This window comes from Tachypleus tridentatus, chromosome 4 (genome assembly GCF_004210375.1).
Source record: "Tachypleus tridentatus isolate NWPU-2018 chromosome 4, ASM421037v1, whole genome shotgun sequence".
In the NCBI taxonomy this organism is placed as follows: Eukaryota; Metazoa; Arthropoda; class Merostomata; order Xiphosura; family Limulidae; genus Tachypleus; species Tachypleus tridentatus.
Window position 1 is genome coordinate 40823332 of NC_134828.1, and position 19979 is coordinate 40843310.

At 32.5% G+C, this 19979-nt stretch overlaps 1 protein-coding gene across 1 annotated transcript; it reads right to left on the minus strand.

Annotated features, from left to right (window-relative positions):
• Positions 1 to 1151: 1151 nt before the first annotated feature.
• Positions 1152 to 17377, minus strand: LOC143248923 (transmembrane emp24 domain-containing protein bai-like). The gene is made up of 5 exons (XM_076497915.1): positions 17023 to 17377; positions 14872 to 14992; positions 5228 to 5298; positions 4825 to 4951; positions 1152 to 3641 (listed from the first exon to the last, which is right to left on the minus strand). Exons 1-5 carry the CDS (start codon positions 17200 to 17202, stop codon positions 3520 to 3522), a joined length of 621 nt encoding a protein of 206 aa, XP_076354030.1. The 5' UTR covers positions 17203 to 17377; the 3' UTR covers positions 1152 to 3519.
• Between the last annotated feature and the right edge of the window lie 2602 nt (positions 17378 to 19979).

The window sequence follows — 19979 nt, forward strand, 5'->3', positions numbered from 1 at the left end:
GAAAGCATTAAATGTGGTTGTGACTCACAGTTTAGGAAACCCTGAACTACAGTTTAAAATTGTGAAGGTTTAAAACAAGTTTAACATGTATACACATTTCTTATTTTTAGATACTTATGCATATTTCATATTGCAACACTTCTTTTTATTCCAAATATAATGGGAAGATACCACAGCCTTTGGAATTGGTTGCCTTAGTATGTTCTAGAAGTAGTAAATTTGTGATTAAGAAAAAGCTTGTCAAGTATATGAATGATAAAGGATGGCTGCAAGATTTTTAAAATTATTTTGATTTAGTTTAGAGACTGAAACACAGCCTGGCATGGCCAGGTGCGTTAAGGCGTTCGACTCGTAATCTGAGGGTCGCGAGTTTGAATCCTGGTCGCACCAAATATGCTCGCCCTTTCAGCCGTGGAGGCGTTATAATGTTATGGTCAATCCCACTATTCGTTGGTAAAAGAGTAGCCCAAGTGTTAGCGGTGGGTTGTAATGACTAGCTGCCTTCCTTCTAGTTTTACACTACTAAATAAGGGACGGCTAGTACAGGTAGCCCTCGAGTAGCTTTGTGAGAAATTAAAAAGAAACATCCAAGATGGACCTATAGGTACTGGTATTTTTACATGCCACTAAAAATATCTTGGTGAATGAAAGAGATACTTGTATGAAATTGCATTATTTTGTGTTTTCATAACAATTACTACATTATTAAGTGTTACATGCATATCTTTAAATACTTTACTATTAGTTGTGTTCCACTGCACAAACATGTCTAATGGGAAAATAAGTAAATCCAATGCATATAACATTTCACTAGGGACTACAGATACCTGAATTGTACAGAAGTTAAATTGTGCTTTCTGAGACAACTTACTCATAAATGAAGCATAATTCAGTCACAGTTTATTTAAGTCTGAGTTTCATTAAAGCTATTAAGAATAAAGTTCTTAGTAACCTAAAAAGGCAATGAAATACTAATTGCTTCTCTGCTTTTGATGTAAAAAACCAGTTAGAGAATTAACTATTAGAAAAATTATGCAATTTAAGTATTTGAAATTGTTATGAGAAAAAAAACAACTTAAGAATGAATTGCATTTTTTAATGGATAATCTTTGAAAAGTGTATTAGCTAAATATGGACTAACAACTGGAAAGTATCATACATTTATTTTATTTTCCCACCTATCCAAAACACTTTCATATAGCACAATCCTGCATGCCATTAACTTTTGTTCATGCCACTTTGTATAACAAGAGGAACTTTTAATTCAGAACAGTATGAAAACAATTCATTAAATAATCATTTTCTTTAGAAAACTCTTAATGACCTTATGGCATAAAAACAGGCTACACAGTTTTGTGATATGTTAATATATAAAGCAGTCTTTCATATAAAAAATTTAACATTTTACTATTTTTAATTCTTTAACCTATTCATGCATGATTAAAAGAAATGAACTTTTTGCAAGGTTTGTCATCATTTAGTGCTTTTAAGTAAAATCTGTTAAAATTAGCTAGAATTTTACTAGCTGAGTTAAATTGAAAAGAATATTCTAACACTTGTAATTCTCCACTAATGAATTTGGAACTATTGATAAAAACTAAAAATTCAGAAAAAACTGTTGTACTGAAAGTAACTTACTGTGACTCTAGAGTAATCACAAACATTTGCTTTTCAAAATTCACTAAAGGATGCTAATCTTGTAAAAATCAATCACATGTTAGAAATATTACTCAAGGTTCACTTGAGCTACAGTTTAAAAGGGTGAAATACAAAAACAAAGATTAATTAATACGTATACATATTACTTATTTTTGGCTTAGGTGTGGTGTTTGAAGGACACCAAATATACACCTTTACCACTGGACATATTTTTTCATTCTCAACCTAATCACTGAAAATGTGAAGTATGACTACAAGAAAAAAACTAAATTTTTCCTTTTTTTAATTTTCCTGTGAATAACAACAAGCATTCAGATGTATATATACAAAAGTAAAATTGCTGATACATAACTAGAATATTTAATAATATGAACACTTCCAAGTCTAATTTGACACTTCAATTATAACTGAACTTAGTGAATTGGTGTAACAGTAACAACCCAATGTGAATTTGAAATATGGTTTTCCATCTTTGGAAGCTGTCAGTTTTGTTTCACATATCACTAAAATGTTAAATAAGTTAATCTTGAAGCTTCTTATTACATGTTATTTAGTACAATTAGTTATATAAGGCAGTTTTGTTTTGTTATATTAGATAATTCAATGTTCCACTACATTGCAGCAGAAGAATAGAATTATTAAAACTTAGTTTTACAAGTACATTCAATTTTGTTTCTTAAAAAATTCACAATAATTTATTGTGTACATATATACAAGTTTGAAATAAAATACAGAATTAAAAACTACATTTTCAGTGGAAAATATTAAACCACTTTCAAAAGACCACAAGAAACATGTAGTTTTTAAACTGTATATCTTGCTATTAACTTATACAATAAATTATTGCAAATTTTTAAACACTGCATGTTTTTACTTATTTCATTAAACCTGTGAGCAAGAATGATCACAGAATACACTGAATTGTTTTAAAATGTAATTCCACACAGCATAAACTAAGCAAGATTTATTTTAAAGTAATAAACATTTAATGCATATTTTGTTTCTATACTTTCTCCCAGCTCACCTATGTGGGTTCATAAAAAGATGAGTATTATTGACTTATTACAGTGAATTTTTTTTTTTTTAAATAGCAGATATTTAAAAAACAAAATGGTATTTTTTTGTATTAAAGTAGTTTTATATGCATATGGTGAAACAGTGGCCCAATCAAAATACAGTACAACTATTTCTCATTTTTAATATTAATTTCTGTAACCAATTATCACCCAGTATTTCTGGGCCAAACATTGTCTGATTTCAAAATAACTTGTGTTTTTCTTGGAGTTGTTTTTGTTTGACAACTAACAAATTTTCTAATTCGCATAGAGGAAACTAAAAAATTAAGTATTTCTTAAGGATAATCTTTGAAAAACAATTTAAGCCTAAGTGTCAAGGATTTTGACAAACAAGAATTATTATACCAAAAATGCATCAGTCACTTTTCAACATGCTAATTTGCTAATATAATAATATTTTTCATGTCTGGAGTCACTGAAGTACATCCTACTGTTAAAGAGTTGCTCCATCAAAACATAGTGTAGAACTGAACACAGTGAAAATTTCTGTGCGAGACTGAATAAGATTAAACAAATTAATTCATAAAAAGTACTAAACGTCTGCAGAATAAAAATGTGGTATATAATGATATACTTAATTTATTCCCAACCCTGTATGTATCAAAAAAGTTAGAAGAGAACTACACATAATACATCAGAAACAAAACAAAAAAATTTACTAATAGTCATATGAAAATGTTATTGTTCAAGTTTGTTTTTTTCTACAACCGAATGCACATTTTAATCCATTTTATGTTTTTCATATGACTTACATTTGCAATACTTTGCATAAGATATTTAAGTTTCATTCAATGAGTTTCTTGGCTTTAAAGAAGCGTCTGAGGTACCAAACCTGCCAAATAGCAAGAGAAAGAAGGCAGCACATGGAGAAGATGCTAAAATACAAGACACGAGTGTTTGTAGACTCTGTAAATGATAAAAAAAAGTATATTTAGTCTAAGAATAACCTATGACACCTTTAACATTTTAATCAATGAAAAATTACAACTTTATTTTCAAAAGTTTAATATGGCTTACAATTTTAAAAAACAAAACTAGTACTTTCATACTTTACATTCCACAACCAAACATTTAAGCAACATTCAAGTCACTTACAATTTAAAACTTATTACAAGCATCAGAAAACCTCCATATTGTACTTTGGCATAATTTTTCTACAGAATTTCATCATCAGTAATAATACTGACAAGAGCTGGAATAAAAAAAACCATGTCCTTGTTTTTAACCCTTGAAGTGCATCCTTATTTTCACACAACTTTTGCCATTACTTAATCTGTAAAGATGCACAAAAAGAGATATGTGCAACTGGGCACAGAAACTGTCAGAACATAATGGGCATTCAAAAGTTTAAAATTAAAAGAAAATGCAGTAACTCAGAAAATAATTTTATATTATCTTAAACAAAGATAGATTATTGGTTCACAATGCAGAAAAATACAATTACCCACAAAATAAACATTTCCTCTAATAAACTATGTTTATATGTTTGGAATGTGTTTAAGAGAAATGTGGATTCTCCTTACTTTCAAAAACTTGTATTGAGTCTAAACTGACCCCTACAAACTATTATTGAATGAAACTCTGTTTACTTTATTATGAGGTGTTTATATCATAATTTGTTATATCCTATAACAATCTTTCATCTAGTTGTTTAAAGCTGAGCTACATTACTAATGGTACTCTCACCAGCACAAAACAATTAACTATTGTTATTACTAAAATCAGTGACAGAGGAAGTAAATTATGGTGAAAAGTATATGCTTATTATATTTTCAACAGATATTAGTTTACTTCCAAGTATAAACTTCAGCTTTGATATTTCACACACACAAAAAAAACAACAGTCAAATGTATTGGAGTTGTGCAGTAATAAATACATAAATACTGAATTGTGTGTGTGAAATATCAAAATATTTAGAGCAAAATGTTAATAGAATTAACTTTTACTTAAATATTTAAATGTTATAATCAGGTGTACACGTAACATTAAAAATGTCCAGGAAAGACACATTTGGTCAAATCATGATACAGTTTGCCTCAATTTCTACAGTAATTATACTCAACTGAAGTATTTCAAATACAAGTTTACCATTTGTGTCTCTCATTTCTTCCTCTCGCTGTCTCATGTATGCAAAGTCTTTAACAATTGCTTCTGACATATCTTCAAGCTTTTGCAGTTCAATTTCCAATGGTTTCAGCTTCCCTACTTCTTGAAGCTAGAAGTATAAAGACGTCACTAAAACGACACTTCTTTAAGTAACATGCTTTAAACTGAACTTTGATAACATTCTGTATGAATACATTTAAAATATCATTACATTTTCATAAGGAAATCTTTTAATGATGCACACAAGTTTTACACAATACTCATAAAACACATTTAAAATAATTGAGATACCATACCATCAATAGTAGTTTATAATTTCATATAAGATCATATACAAATTATAAACACAAGAGGTTTTATTCTTCTAGTTCACTCATCTACCTACACCTTCATAGCTTTTGGCCTCAACCCCATGTTTCAGAGAAAGAGTTGCTTCCCTTGTCATTCCACCTTGACCTTGAAAACGAAAAAATTGTAGGGCTTTTTTCAGAGAAAATTTCTAAGGTCCAAAAACCAAAGCTTTGTAAATGAAATTATAAATAGTTTAAAAAATACAGCAAATAAACACTCAATGGAACATGACATCTAACATGTATCAAAAGTCAAATTAACCCTTCTAATATGGATGGGTAGATTCCACCTAGCCAGTATTCTGAAAAGTAACCATCAAGCAACTGTACTGTAACTTTTTAAATTACTAACTAAGAAATTAATTAATACATAGTATTAAAATCCAGATTATAATCTACAACTTCCTTCCAAACTCGTTGATAAACATTCATAAAATAGTAATTCAATAAAATTTTTAATGTAGATCCACAAAGGATGTGACATGGCCTTTGACTTGCAACTATAGGATGACCATGTTGGTAGGGTTATCAGTATGCGAGCATTAAATGATCCACAATTACCATTTTCATTTCCGTCTTTTATATCGCATATAAACACATACGTATATAAAGCAACCTAGGTTTGCTAATACACAAAAATTATGAATATTTAATAATAAACAGTAGGTTACCATTTACTGTGTTGCATTTCTTTAGATTTATTACTTTGTGCTTACTATTACTGCTATCTGAATAAGGCATGACCTTGTCTTAATTACACATTGTAGAAATGACAGTTTACAGCACATTCCCTGACTTCTCTTTACAATGCAACAATCTAACAAGCTTAAACCTTTTCACCAATCATAAAGGTTTGACAAAGAAATTTTAAGTTTAATTATTATAATACTGCTTGTAGAAACTAATCATATGAGATAGTGCACCCTTACTTAAGGTTTGAATTTTATCAGCTAAAACATGTAACACTTTATAATTTTGCTTTTAAAAATAACTCAACAATTCAATTTTGTTTACAATTCCCAATTTTCATATAACACAGCATGAGTTTATGATAAGAGGAAATCCTCAGCCTTGGCAGGATTAGAATAAATTAATCTACAAGACCTAGGGCATGGTTAAATACAGCAATTGAAAGAGTATGTTTGCACAAATCCAAAACTGTAATTAGATATTTAACTGGTCAAGAGATGGAGCTATGAGCTAAAAATTTGTGCTCAAAAAGAATACAATCTTGGAGCCACTCTATAAGCTGTGGCTAAAAAGAGTAAGGTATTGAAACTAGTAACTACAATTTCACACACATGTAACAAAATTTAATAAAAATGGAAGGTGTATACAATGTTTTAATGAAGTTACTCAGTATTACCAAGTGTAATAAAAAAGTAAAAATTCAAATGGCAAAATCAAGAGATGTTTTCTTTTTTTATATCTAACATTTGCTGTTTGAATTAAGACCCATTTTGAAAAGTCATAGGGGTAGTAATTTTGTGATATCTTTTGATTTTTCTAATGGTAGAACCATTTTCATGGCTAAAAATTTTCCTGTTTTAGTTTGATTACAGTTGTTGCAGGTATTTGAATGTTCATAAATAGAAGGGTTGTACTCGTTACACCTATTCTATATTTTCTCCCATTTCTCTAATTTATTTAATGTTACAAAAACTGCATTATATTTGATATACCATTTTAACTGCATTTGATAAGTTTTTGCCAAGTGCTTGATTAATATTTCCAAAACCTTTATTTTACTGTTCAAATTATATTTTAAAATTTGGTTTATAATTCTTAAATTGTTAGCAAGGCCATTTTGCTTTAAAAATTTTTTCTAATGATGTTAATAATTATTAGTTCATTTAGAGATTATTATACAACTTCAACACTTTGGTTACCAAATGTTATTGAATAATATATCTTGTGTATTACATTGAGCCTACTTTAAGGACAAAGCTATACAATGAGTTATCTGCATTCTGTTTACATAGGAAATCAAACACTGGCTTCTAGTATTGTAAGTTCTGAAACTAACTGGTGATCTACCAGAGGACTATACTAAAACAAATCAGATGTTTTATTTAAAGTAATTCCATAATTTTACAATAGCTTTTTGAAACAGAAATGCATTTTCTGTGTTGGCTGCTCTACATAGATATTTAACTTCTTTACCCAACATTAAGTTTGTACCCCCCTCCTTTTCTTGTTGTTCCAAGACAAGTTTGAACTTGACCAATCTAACGAGAACTATGTTGCTAAATGTTGCAAGTTAAAACAACCAAGTTCATAGAGTAGATCACGACTTCACTACAACCAAGAATCAGTAACCTAATAACTTCTCTAATTTCATTGGCAGATACTGTTTATATCACATTCTAATGCCACCAGCAATGTTACGATCTGCTAGCTGATACCACTGAAAGTTTGTTTTGAAATGACAAGCAATATATTACCTATTTTCCTTATATTCAGCTTTTCTATGGATATAAAACAAATGAATTGAGAAAGATTCATCATTTTTCTGAGATAAATTGTGTATGTTTATTTCAGTTTTATACTAACAAGAATTGAATACACAAATGACAGCACTGCAAGTTTTTCTGTATAAATTTCATATATTCCAAGCTTAACTACAAGGGACAAGATACCACTGAGTTTTTGAAGCTTGCAATTCCAAAAAATAATGCTACTTTATAAAACTACAGATTTTATAAAGGAATGACTTACAAAAACAGCAAATATAATATGGAGACTATAGAGTATATGAGAGAAGAATCAAAGTAGAACCAGGTAGGTTATGTGCATTTCAAGAGCTAATATGGTAGTCAATATATTTTATTACAATATTTACACAAAAATGTGGTATATGCAGTTACATGTAACAAACTGAATACTGACATAACTAAAATTCAGCTTATTCTGGCCAACTCTGGATCTATGATTTGGACTGTATGCAATGTTCCCCAAATAGGTGAACAAATGAACCTTGATTCTTTAAGTTCTGCTTTTTTTTTATTTATTATTTTTTAATCAAAAATCAAGATCTGACCAGTCTTCAAATGTTTTTCAATATTGTGGTTATAAAATAAAAGTAATAAGAATATTTTAAAAGTGTATAACCAATTTTAGCTGTCAAGTAATACTAAGCAAATTCATATATCCTTACACTAAGTAACCTTTACATATTACCTACGAATACCAATTTCATTACTTGAGGATATATTCAATTTTTGTAATTGAGTATGTGTACAGTTTTTATTAATCAAATGTTATCTACAGGCTCAAATGCATCTTAATTTCAAAAGTCATGCAAGATTTTTCAAAATTGTGTTGGTTGTTTAGTGTTTATTGGTGCAAAGCAACTAGGCTTTCTGGGCCAAACCCCAAAAAAGGTAAAAAAAGTAAAAACAGCAAAAAAGAATCATGATAAAACAAAAGTCTAATTTTCAAATTAAAATCTTAAATAGCATTAAAAAATACCAGCAGCTCTTAAAAATTTAAAAACATAACCAAGGTTGACAGTCACCATCGTCAATGACACCGTCCAACATCAAAGGTGAACCCATTGTAAAAATACGTTTAAAATTGTGTAGACAATGGTATGACAGCAAAATATATAGGGCCCAAGTGTTAAAGACCACACATCAGTGCATCAGTACCATATAAAAGAAAGTAATGAGTTAAAAAACTGACCAATGCATAGCTCAGCCAAAACAATTTCCTCCTTCTGATCCTTACAGAAGCAAGACAGCCAAAGAGCAATACAGGACTGTAGTCCATGTATGATGATGACAGTACCAGTGCAGACAGACTTAGCTGCAATGTCAGTGAGCTTGTTCCCATGAATACCAATGTGGTCTGATATCCAAAATAACTGGATAGAAGTAGATGATAAAGAGAAATGGTGCACTAAATTTCAAATATCGATGAGAATAGGGTGAGAACTAACATGATTCAAGGGCCAATAGAGAGCTAAGCAAGTCAGTATAAATAGTACAGGTCGTGTACTGCATAGCTTCTATGTGATCCAAAGCAAGAGAAATGGCATACAATTTGGCAGTAAACACAAATTGTAGAGGGGATTCTGTGTGCAACAACCACATCACTACAAACCATGCTGAGTCTACAGTCACCTGATTTCAAACCATCTGTATAAACTGAAATGGAAGAATGGTTCGAAAGATGTTCGGCAAATAGAAGGTGGGCAATACTTCCAAACAAGAATATCCACTTTTTTCAGATGAATCAAAGAAAGGCCACACCTGGGGATGGTAATGAGCCATGGTGGGATGGGCTAATCAGTGGATACAGCTATGTTACCCAAGGACAGACCAAATTTATCTAACTGCATCTCATTCAAAGGTCAAAAGGAACAATGACAGACCATTTATTCTGAAAAATCATAGCTCATTGAGGAAGGAAAACACAACCCCAGGTGGGATGCTGTGGTATAGAAGATTTTAAGCATACAGTAAAGACAGTTGCAAACAGCAAAGATATACAGGAGGTTCATGAGACTCAGTGAGCAAACTCTGGACTGGAGTCCAACATCTTCAAGGCTAAGTTCATGGCAGAGCCACAGACCAGAGACCTGTAGTCCAGATTTGATCAAATAAGGGCACAATAGATTTTATTATGGAACATCAATCCACTCCCCAAGAGGTGGAAGAGAAGACACCAAGGATGTTCAGTGCCCTTGTATATCTGACACACAGCTGCTTCACATGTAGAATAAAGGTTGGCTTACAGTCAAAGATAAGCCCCAAGAACTTTGCCTTAGGGAACACAGGAAGCATAACTTCTCTGAGACAGAGATCAAGTTTTGGGTGAATAACCTGTTGGTGGTAGAAGGGCATGCAAATGCTTTTGGACCAAGAAAAAGTAAAACTGTTTGCTGTGGTCCACTTCTGTAAGAGGGCAGTCTGTAGCTGCCAGTCAATAAACCTCATTCTAAATGACTGTTATCAAATGTGAAAGTTGTCCACTGCTGGCATTAATCTTTATAATGAAAAGTGAAACACTCAAGACAGCCCTGAGGTACTCCAAGTTCCTGTTGAAAAGAACAGGAAAGGGTTGAACCCATACGGACTTGGAACTACCAGTTCATTACAAAATGGGTAAATGGCCATACAATCCATACGGAGTGGAGGTTTCACAAGAAGCCATACATCCACGTTGTATCATAAGCTTTCTCAAGTCAAAAAACAAAACAAAACAGAAACAAGATGTTGTTGCTTGAGAATGGCTTTCTTGATTAATGTTAAGTTGAATGAGGTGGCCCAAGGTGGAGTGCTGTTGTCGGAACTCATACTGAGTGGGTGAAAGGAGATTGATTTAAGAAACCAAACAAGATTAGCATTAATCATCCTATAATCTTACAAAGACAGCTCATCAATGCAATTGTAGTTCAAAGGAATCTTGGGATCCTTCTCAGACTTAGCATGGCACCAAACATCAGGAAAAACATTCTCCTGCCAAATCCAGTTAAATACAACCAAAAGAATAGCAAGAGAGACAGGAGAGAAACGATGAAGCATCTTGTAATGAATATCATCAGGTCCAACTGATATACTGCCAGACCGATGAAGAGCAAGCTTGAGTTCCACCGGTGTAAAGGGGCAATTATAGTCAGAGACGATCAGCCCAAAAGGAAAGAGACGATGGCTCTGCCTGTGTCTTGATAGCTAAGAAGGTGGGGGATGAAACAGAAGTGCTAGATGCACAAGAAAAACTTTTATCAAGAGTACTGGCAATGCTCTGGGCATCAGCAACTTCCTGGCCATCAGAGAGCAAGATAAAAAGGGAGGGGGGGCAAAAGTATACTGTCCATTAACCTTTCAAATCTTGTACCAAATGACTTTGGAACTAGTGGTAAAAGAGATGATAGATGTGTATTTAATTCAAGATTCTTTCTGGCTTTGATATCTGACTTGCCAAGCACTGCACAGACCTGTTGAAATGAAATGCCGTTTGTGTTGGATACCTATGAAAGTATCCCAAGCCTATTTTTGAGCTTTCCTTGCATATGGCAGGCAGGATTCCACCAAGGATGAGGATATTCTGAGAAAGATAGAGGTTCTAGGAATATACTGAGCAGCTGCCTGGACAATACAGTCAGTCATTGCTGCCACACAGTCATCTATTGAAGGTTTACAGACGATTGCAGGATCAAGTTCTGAGAGAGCAGTGAAAAAGGGCCAATTGGTCTGGTCAAACTTCCATCAAGGCAAATGGGTCAGGTGGTACTGGCCACAACCAGTTTGTCTCAAAATGATATGAAAATTATCACTGCCCCATGGGTTACTGTCAATCCTCCATGAAAAGTAAGAGAAAAGTGAAGGGGAGCATATAGAAAGATCAACAGCAGTAAAAGACTGACTGTGCACGAAAAATAAGTATAAGAACCACTATTGAAAAAGAGAAAGGTTGTGATAAGAGAGCATACGCTCTAAGGAGCAACCCCTCCCATCAATATCAGCACTTCCCCAGAGGGGATGATGTCCATTAAAGTCCCCCAGGATTAAAAAGGGTGACAGTAACTGTTCAATGAAGGCATCAAGGTCTGACTGATCACAGGTGTCTTCAGGAGCCAGGTAGAGAGAAATAGTGATGGTATGACCCAAGGAAGCATGGCTAGCTACAGCCTCCAAGAATGTATCAAGTGGTAAGGACAGGGTGGGCACATACTGATCAACCAGCAGTGCCACACCACCATACACTCATCCCTCACATCACCTGTCATATCTTTACAAAGAAAACTGCCAAATGATGACTGTATCAGCAGGTTTCAGAAGTGTTTCCTGTAAGAAGACAGATATAGGATGATAGAATTAATCAGATCCTTAATGTCATCTACAATCATACAAAAATCCTGACAGTTCTACTGGATCAGAGTGACGAGTTTTGTTTACGTGGATAAGAACATGGTGGGGAGTCCTTCTGCCTTTGACCATGTATTTTTTTACTTTACTGGGTAGAGGTCTATTGACCTCCATGGATCCTGCCCTCAGTCAAGTAGGCAGGTCTCTATTTGTGGACAAAGATTTCAGCAGCTGAGGGCATGAATGAATGATCATTTTACTTCTCAGGTCTGCAAATAGGATGGACCCATGGAAATACCCAAACCTGAAACCAAAGGAAGTGGAACCATGCAGTCACTGGAAGGAGTGGCAGGACCAAAGATGAAAGTAGACATAGATTAATCATCTTTTTTAATCATAGAGGGCAAAAGACTATTCAAATGTTTTGTAAACAATTCTGCTGAAGACAGAGAGGTAATCTGCACTCCCACTGTGGCAGTGGAATGGAGTGCAGCAGCATATGTCTGAGATGGAGTTGAGAACAATAATTTCTGAGCCTCTGGATAGGAGAGATTATTTATAGTCAAGTGTTGCACCTCTTTCTCCTCCAATTTAGGGCAAGAAATAGAGTAAGATGGGATGGACCATTAAAGTTAACACAACATGGTTCTTGTTTGCACTCGTATGCGTTGTGATCTTTGCCACAACAATGAGCATGTTAAAGAACCATGACATGATGTTTTTGAGTAACTGAACTGTTGACACTGGTAACATCTTAAAGTTGGGAATGCATGACCATACCTTACAGTTCAGATAACCTGCTTTAACTGTGGCAAGAGGATGTGGTGATGTAAAAGTCAATATCAGACCATTAGTAAGTACAATAATTCCATCTTTGCAAAGGAGTGGAGATTTGGTGAACAGCAGAAATGCCTCGGGCTTGAGAAACCAGTGAGGCTCTCCAACTCAGGAATGTTCCTTAAATCCCTCTCATCTATAACTCCTCTGAAATAACTCAAATTATTATAAGGAGTAATCTCAATCACTTTCAATTTCAAGGAGTTTGGTATGCAGTAGTGAAGATGTTTCCATCAAAATGTCTCCAAGGCACAACTTCTTTACTGACTTAGGGGAGCCAGCAAGCCTTGCCAATCCCTTAAGTAAAAGAGGGGGACATCTGCCTAAAGGATTTCTCAGATAAAGAATAGATAATAAGAAATCAAGGTACAGAATCTGACTGATGTTGACTGTACAACAGTTGTCCATGTGTGGTTGTTTTCCTATAATGTTTTTGTTTCAGTTTTATTTATTTTTTCATAAATGGGGTCATTCATAGTAAAGATGCTACATTTTAGTGCCCATTGACCCCCACCCCCCACCATGAAGCTCTATGGGGGGGATGCACTACAATGCCAAATAAGGACACTGTAGCAACGCCAAGGTTTCATACGCACTATACCTGAACACCAGTATCAGACACAATGTCCACAACACCCGTTGAGAATGTCTAACACTGGTACTTGGTTAACAATAGCCCAAGTGGGCCAGCCAACTGACACTGGGGGCCACCTGTCTATAGGAATTCAAGCCCAAAGTGGTGTATTGGTGTTGGACCCCTCACCACATACAAGAATCCACTTGGAGAGGTTCAAAATTGTGTAAATACACTAACATTTGCTATTATATATTCAGTTTATTATTGACATTTGTGCAAGATAAACTTATATTTAGAAATGCATGTAACTTGTACTGTTAAATGTGTATTGCCAAACTTCTGCCAATTCACTAAATGAGTAGAAGATACTCTAGTGTAAAGATCAACAATGTTTTACAGAAACACTAGTGTATCATCAATTATTGTTGTCAATTGAAAGTGAGAACCTCGCCTAAAGTTTATAAATTGACATGCCAAGAGGCAGTATATATTACTGGGTCACTACAGTTGGTGTAGTATAAACCTATACAGCTATAATTTAGATTATCACTTACTAATCAGGAAGTTAGATATCTGACCATGAATGTTTACATATTTTGAACATTATGAAAAATTCATTCAACTTCAGTTAATTCACATCAGACATCAATATTTTTAAGAAAACATTACATAACTTCTGTGGTGAGAAATCAACCTGTAAATGGCTCAAGACTAGCAAAAAATACAAAGCTGTTAAATGACTTCTATATATATCAACTTGGAATAAATTTGTTCATTGTGAACCACCAATAAGATAACAAGAAAGTTACAGACTGGGAAAAAACTGATTTGCAAGTTTGAAAAACCTTTGTATCTAAAATCATTATTTGTATTACCTATTTATAGTAACATTTATTATAAATCGTATTATTGCTTGTATATTAAAATGTACTTGTATTAAGAAAGAAAATTGTGTTTGATTGTTTGGAATTAAGTACAAACCTACACAATGACATATCTGCACTTTGATAAAATTCAATGAAAAGAGTAACAGAAGAAAGAGTAGAAGGAAATATGTTCTGATAAATTGAACATCCTTTACAATAAAAGCATCAATGTTTAGGTAAACCTTAAGATAAACTCTTGATCTTATTGAAGTCTACAAGATCATCCATGGTAAGATGACAAGTTTGAGATTTGAAAAAGACAAGTTAAACTCTAGTTAAAACATTTAAGAACTGGATGATTAGCTGTTGACTGTAGTGGATTCTTCACTTTACAAGTTTAAGACAGGAATTAAAGATACCATGAAAATAATTCCTTGTTGTTCTTATATTAAAAAGGCATAAACTGGTTTAAATTTTCTAATAACTTTGCATTCTCAAAATCCTGACTCAATATGTTATTAAATATTGACAATAACTCTCAATAAACAAAACAATCTTTGTTCATTAAATTGCTAAACCCATTTTACCTGCAGGCATTTTGGTAATGAAGCATACTTCAAAGACATCAGCTTCATCTGTATTAAAAGCAAACTTTCCTTTATCAATGTTTTCTCTTGAAAACAAAACTTGCCCTCTAGAGTCTGTCACCTAAAAATTAATACAGGAACACATCATATTTAGTTCACAGAGAAGTATTTTTGTGTTATTGATATTTTTTTACCTCATTTAAATTGTAGTGTCTTGGTGAAAAGGAAAATTGAGGCCTAGTTGATCCTTGTAACCACCACATATCACTGAATAGATCAGTTTTAAGAAATCACTAACTGTGCCTTAATAAAAGCAAACCAAAGAAGATATTGTTTAGGACACTTCTGTGGATCTATTGTTCCAAATCACCTTTAGCTCATTACCCAATTCACTAATGATAATGTTTATCTCTGGCCTCAAAAATGGACTTTCTAAAAATTAGGAATACAAATTTCACTTATTTTTATCCCCACATGATGGAGCAAACCTCAAACTAAATGATGCAATGATTACTTTATCAATTTTTTCTTATTTCAACTGTTGTAACAACAATATTAGTGGAGTTAAAAAGAAATCTAAAATAATACCAATTCTGACTGGCTTCATAACATTTTGTTCAGAAAATATTAATGAATCATTTCAAGAAAATTATCTCCCTTGTTATATGATTCCATACTATTCCAATCAATTTAAAACTGGTCTCATGATTATAAATATCATCTACTGATGTCACTGTTTCTTATTTACATCATGTCTTAAGGTTTTGAAAATGTAATAGGAAAAAGTCAGTTATGTAATTCTTTCAACATACATCACAAAACAGTTACTTATCTATAAATTGTTAGATGCAGAAATTGGTAAGTGCCAGAAAAACAATTGCCTCTGTATACAATTTAATACTTACAGTGCAAGCAGTAAAAATTGCACAAAATAACTTGCATAAACATCCACATTTTACATCCAGAAAGAGAAATTTGTCAGACACTGATGGAAAATCTTGAAACAAAAAAATTGTATTTCATACATTACTTCCTAAGGACAGCAACAGATAATGTTAAGACAAATTGAATATGCTTCAGACCAATGAAAGTTCATTAAAATAGCTTTCACAAATTTTGTACACCAGTGTTAATCATGTCAATATTGAAATAACTTATCATTAATCATTTATTGCTAATTCTTTATAATTATCATCATTAAGATTACCAGACTTCCAGTGAAAAAATTGTGGCATACAGTTTCACTATAACAACTCTGAAACAATTTAAATTATAAAACTTTTTACCTATCTCAAGATAAAGTTTATTGCATCACATTTTATTTTTAAACCTACAAAAAATAAAATTTGTTTAAAGCTTACCTAGTTATAAAAATAAATTAAAAATATATTTAAGTAGTCTTAAAGGAAAAAGGTTGCAGTTTTCTTTTGGTTTTTGTGTGTGAACAAGTATTCTAATACCTGCAGCTGTCTGAGATTAGATTAAAAAAATGTGGAACTGGAAGGGAATACTGTACAGAAAAATCTTTATCTGTCAAGTGATTCTCCAAATAAAATTTAAAGAAGCAATGTATAATGGCAAATTGTGCATATCAATCTTGCACTGATGTATACAGAAACTACAAGACTAACAATTTTACTGTTTCCGACTGAAAGAGAAAAAATTGGGCTAAAAATTACGATAGTCCCAGTTTTACTAAGACTGAGTAAATTACTTTCTAACTCTGTAATACTATTAATAATATCAAATCAAATTAGCAAGTACTGCACAATTATTGAATTAGAGATTTTCAATAGTTAAAATATAAAAACTACTGTCATTATTAAAATTCTATCAAGCGTATGCATTGATCATGGGGTATTTTTAAAATTTACTTTTTAGTGTTAATTACATTATGATTATGTTATACTGCAAAGATAAGCCTACTGTCACAAATTTTGGATCCGTACCGAGTGTGACAGTTGTGACAAAACAAATTACTTAAAACTTAAATTTAAAAGAAAAGTGAATGTATTAATTTAGTTTAAAAACAAAATTAATAAATAAGGTAAAAGGCGAATATATCTCTAAGTGAAATTATGAATTCAATACTGCCTTTTATCCTAAAGCAATTTTCAGGCTTAGGCTTAAAGTTCACCATTAATGACTTACTATTATATCAGTTCTCTGTCCAGGAGCATCACTTAGTTCATACTCCCCTGTAACAAGAACTTTTTTTTCTATTTCTTCTTTCAAACAACGCCTAGTATTTGGCGGTAATTGTAACATTAAAGAATCAACACTATGAGTTAAAAATATTAAAAAAAGACAAAAACTACAACACAAATACATATTCTCCACACTTAACGGAAAGGTTAAACAACTTCTTTCCACGTTTCAACTACGTACTAGGTCCTCATCTATCCCGAAGCTAACGTGGCACCACCACCACATTACTAGGATACTGCTCATAACCTTTTCGTGTATTTTAAGAAAGGACGTCCTCTACAAAAATAAAATTAAAAAATTCAAAGTCACAAAAATTTCTGCAGAAACATAAACGTAAGATTGGATTTAAAGTTACAGTATCCTTGAAGGCACGAAACCGATATTTATAATTTTATATATCAAATTTATTTATTCAGCATTTATAATAATAAGGCATTTATATATATGTAAAAACAGCTAATAACTTTATTTTGTATCATTTTATTAAACACTGTTTTTATATGTTTGTTTTTGAATTTCACACAAAGCTACACGAGGGCTATCTGCGCTAGCTGTCCCTAATTTAGCAGTGTAAGCCTAGAGGGGAGGCAGTTAATCACCACCAAACGCCAACTCTTGAACTACTCTTTTACCAACGAATAGTGGGATTGCCCATCACATAATAACGCACTCACGGCTGAAAAGGTGAGCATGTTTGGTGCGATGGGGGATTCGAATTTGCGACCCTCATATTACGAGTGGAACGCTTTAACAATCTGGCCATGCTGGTCCCATTAAACACTTTCCTGAACAAAAAGAGGTTTAGTTCCAAAGCTTCTTATTCTTATTATTTATTTTATTCTTACCTATTTTATTAAGCCTAAAACAATTGATAACAATAAATAAGTACATTTAGTCCAAATTACTTAATACCATTTAGGATTTTCGGATAAAGTTGAAAAATGAAAAAATGTTAATAATCATAAAATGTATTATTAAACTAGTTAATGAATATATTGCTTATATCTATTCATTTGTGCTTCCGCTAGTCCAGCGGTAAGTTTACGGATTTACAACGCTTGAATCAGGTGTTCGATTCCCCTCAGTGGGCTCAGTAGACAGTGCGATGCGGCTTTGCTATAAGAAAGTGCACACATTGTTCGTTTGTTGAGTAGTGTTACTGTTAACCATGAGATTATATCATGCTTTTTTTCTACCTTTATAATAACACAGAATTAAAACAAAAATGGTATTTATGGGATTTTAAGATACTTTTCATCCAATTTACAGTTAACTCCGTTTCATTTCGTTTCCGCACTCTTTTGGCAACTACAAGTGGTCAAGAAATTTTATTTGTTCTATCTGTTTCATTTCTTTGTTCCGTAGTAGGTGGTGTCTTCTTTAATCAGAAGGATATTTCAGTACTGCATGTAGATTCTGAATTGAATAGGTTAGTACTGATAAATCTTTGGATGGCCGAGTATATAGGTCACGAAGTACTACTATCAACTGAACAAAGAAAGATGATTTATGTTCCAAATTCAAACACATTTTCCAATTATATTCGGTTTTCATGAAGACTAGTTTGGCAGATATTCATCACTGATCCAGCAACAGCAATCATCCACTTACCTGGGGTAGGTACACACACTTTATTTTTCTTGTCTAAATAACGATAGTTTTTCTTGTCCTTTATAGGTGTACAGTGCATTTGCTTATCACGTAACTTAAATTCAACGGGACAGTTGTGACATTGTTAAATGCTCGTAGTGACATAAAAAAGAGGTAGAACTTTCGCCTCTGCTCGCCCCTGTAGATTAAAATGTACGTGTCACGACGTTTGGAGCGTTATTTTCAAAATGTTTCTTAAATAACCTTTTTATTACTTACGTCAATGAGACTGGCATCAAAACGTAGTTCATAATTTAAGTTTTAATATTATATATGTTTTCATTACCTAATTTAAAAGAAAATGATATTTCTTTTAAGAAATATAACTAAAATTTAAACATTTATGAATAAATAGTAATAAGTACATGTATATTTATACACATATGTAACGTACAATAACAGAAATAGTACACTTTTATTGGTCAATACACAATTATGCCTACTGCATTTGTGTTATTCTAATTGTATAAACTGGGGCAAATTTAAAACCACATTATACCACATACAAAACTTGACAACTTTAAAACAAAATTTTATAACTATATGCCCAAGTAACACCATATAGATGTGCTGCGAAATTTGATAAACATAAAATAGATGAGTAGTAATACTGAAACACCTGAGATGTAAATGTATCGGCGAGGCTCAAAACCTACAATGTGTATTGGACAAGCGCAACTTTGAACTATGTAATGTTGTCACACATTATAATTGCAATTTTATTACTCTTGCAAGTTTCTTTTGTAAAGGTTGTAGGAAACATAAGCCGCTTAGTCCAGTATTGTGTTATTGGAACAAGGGCAAGTATGAATAGCACTTTTCTGTTTTGCGCGTGCGTTTTTGTTCTCGAGGGTGTCTTATTACGAGTGTCGTGTGCAACGACGTACTAAAACATATTCTGAGGCTTCTTGACGTCAGCTTAATTTACAGTGGGCTTAACTTTAGATGTTGAAAGTAAAATAAACACAGAAAATTTATGGAATATGTTAAACAGTTGAAACTTGCAGGGTACGTACTTTGAAACCTCATAATTAAGAGGTTCTAGAAATTATACAAGTGAAAGATGAGATTCTTGAGACAAAGAAAAGTATTTTTAATCTCAGAACGAAAATTGCTTTGCTCTAGTACTAGTTAGAAATGATCGACAATTTCACGAGCAAATAGTAACAAAAAATACTTCATAAAAATATTACTTTTCTTATGCAAAAGTCTTGTAATGCTTACTAAAAGTCTAGCAAATTTTGTGAAGT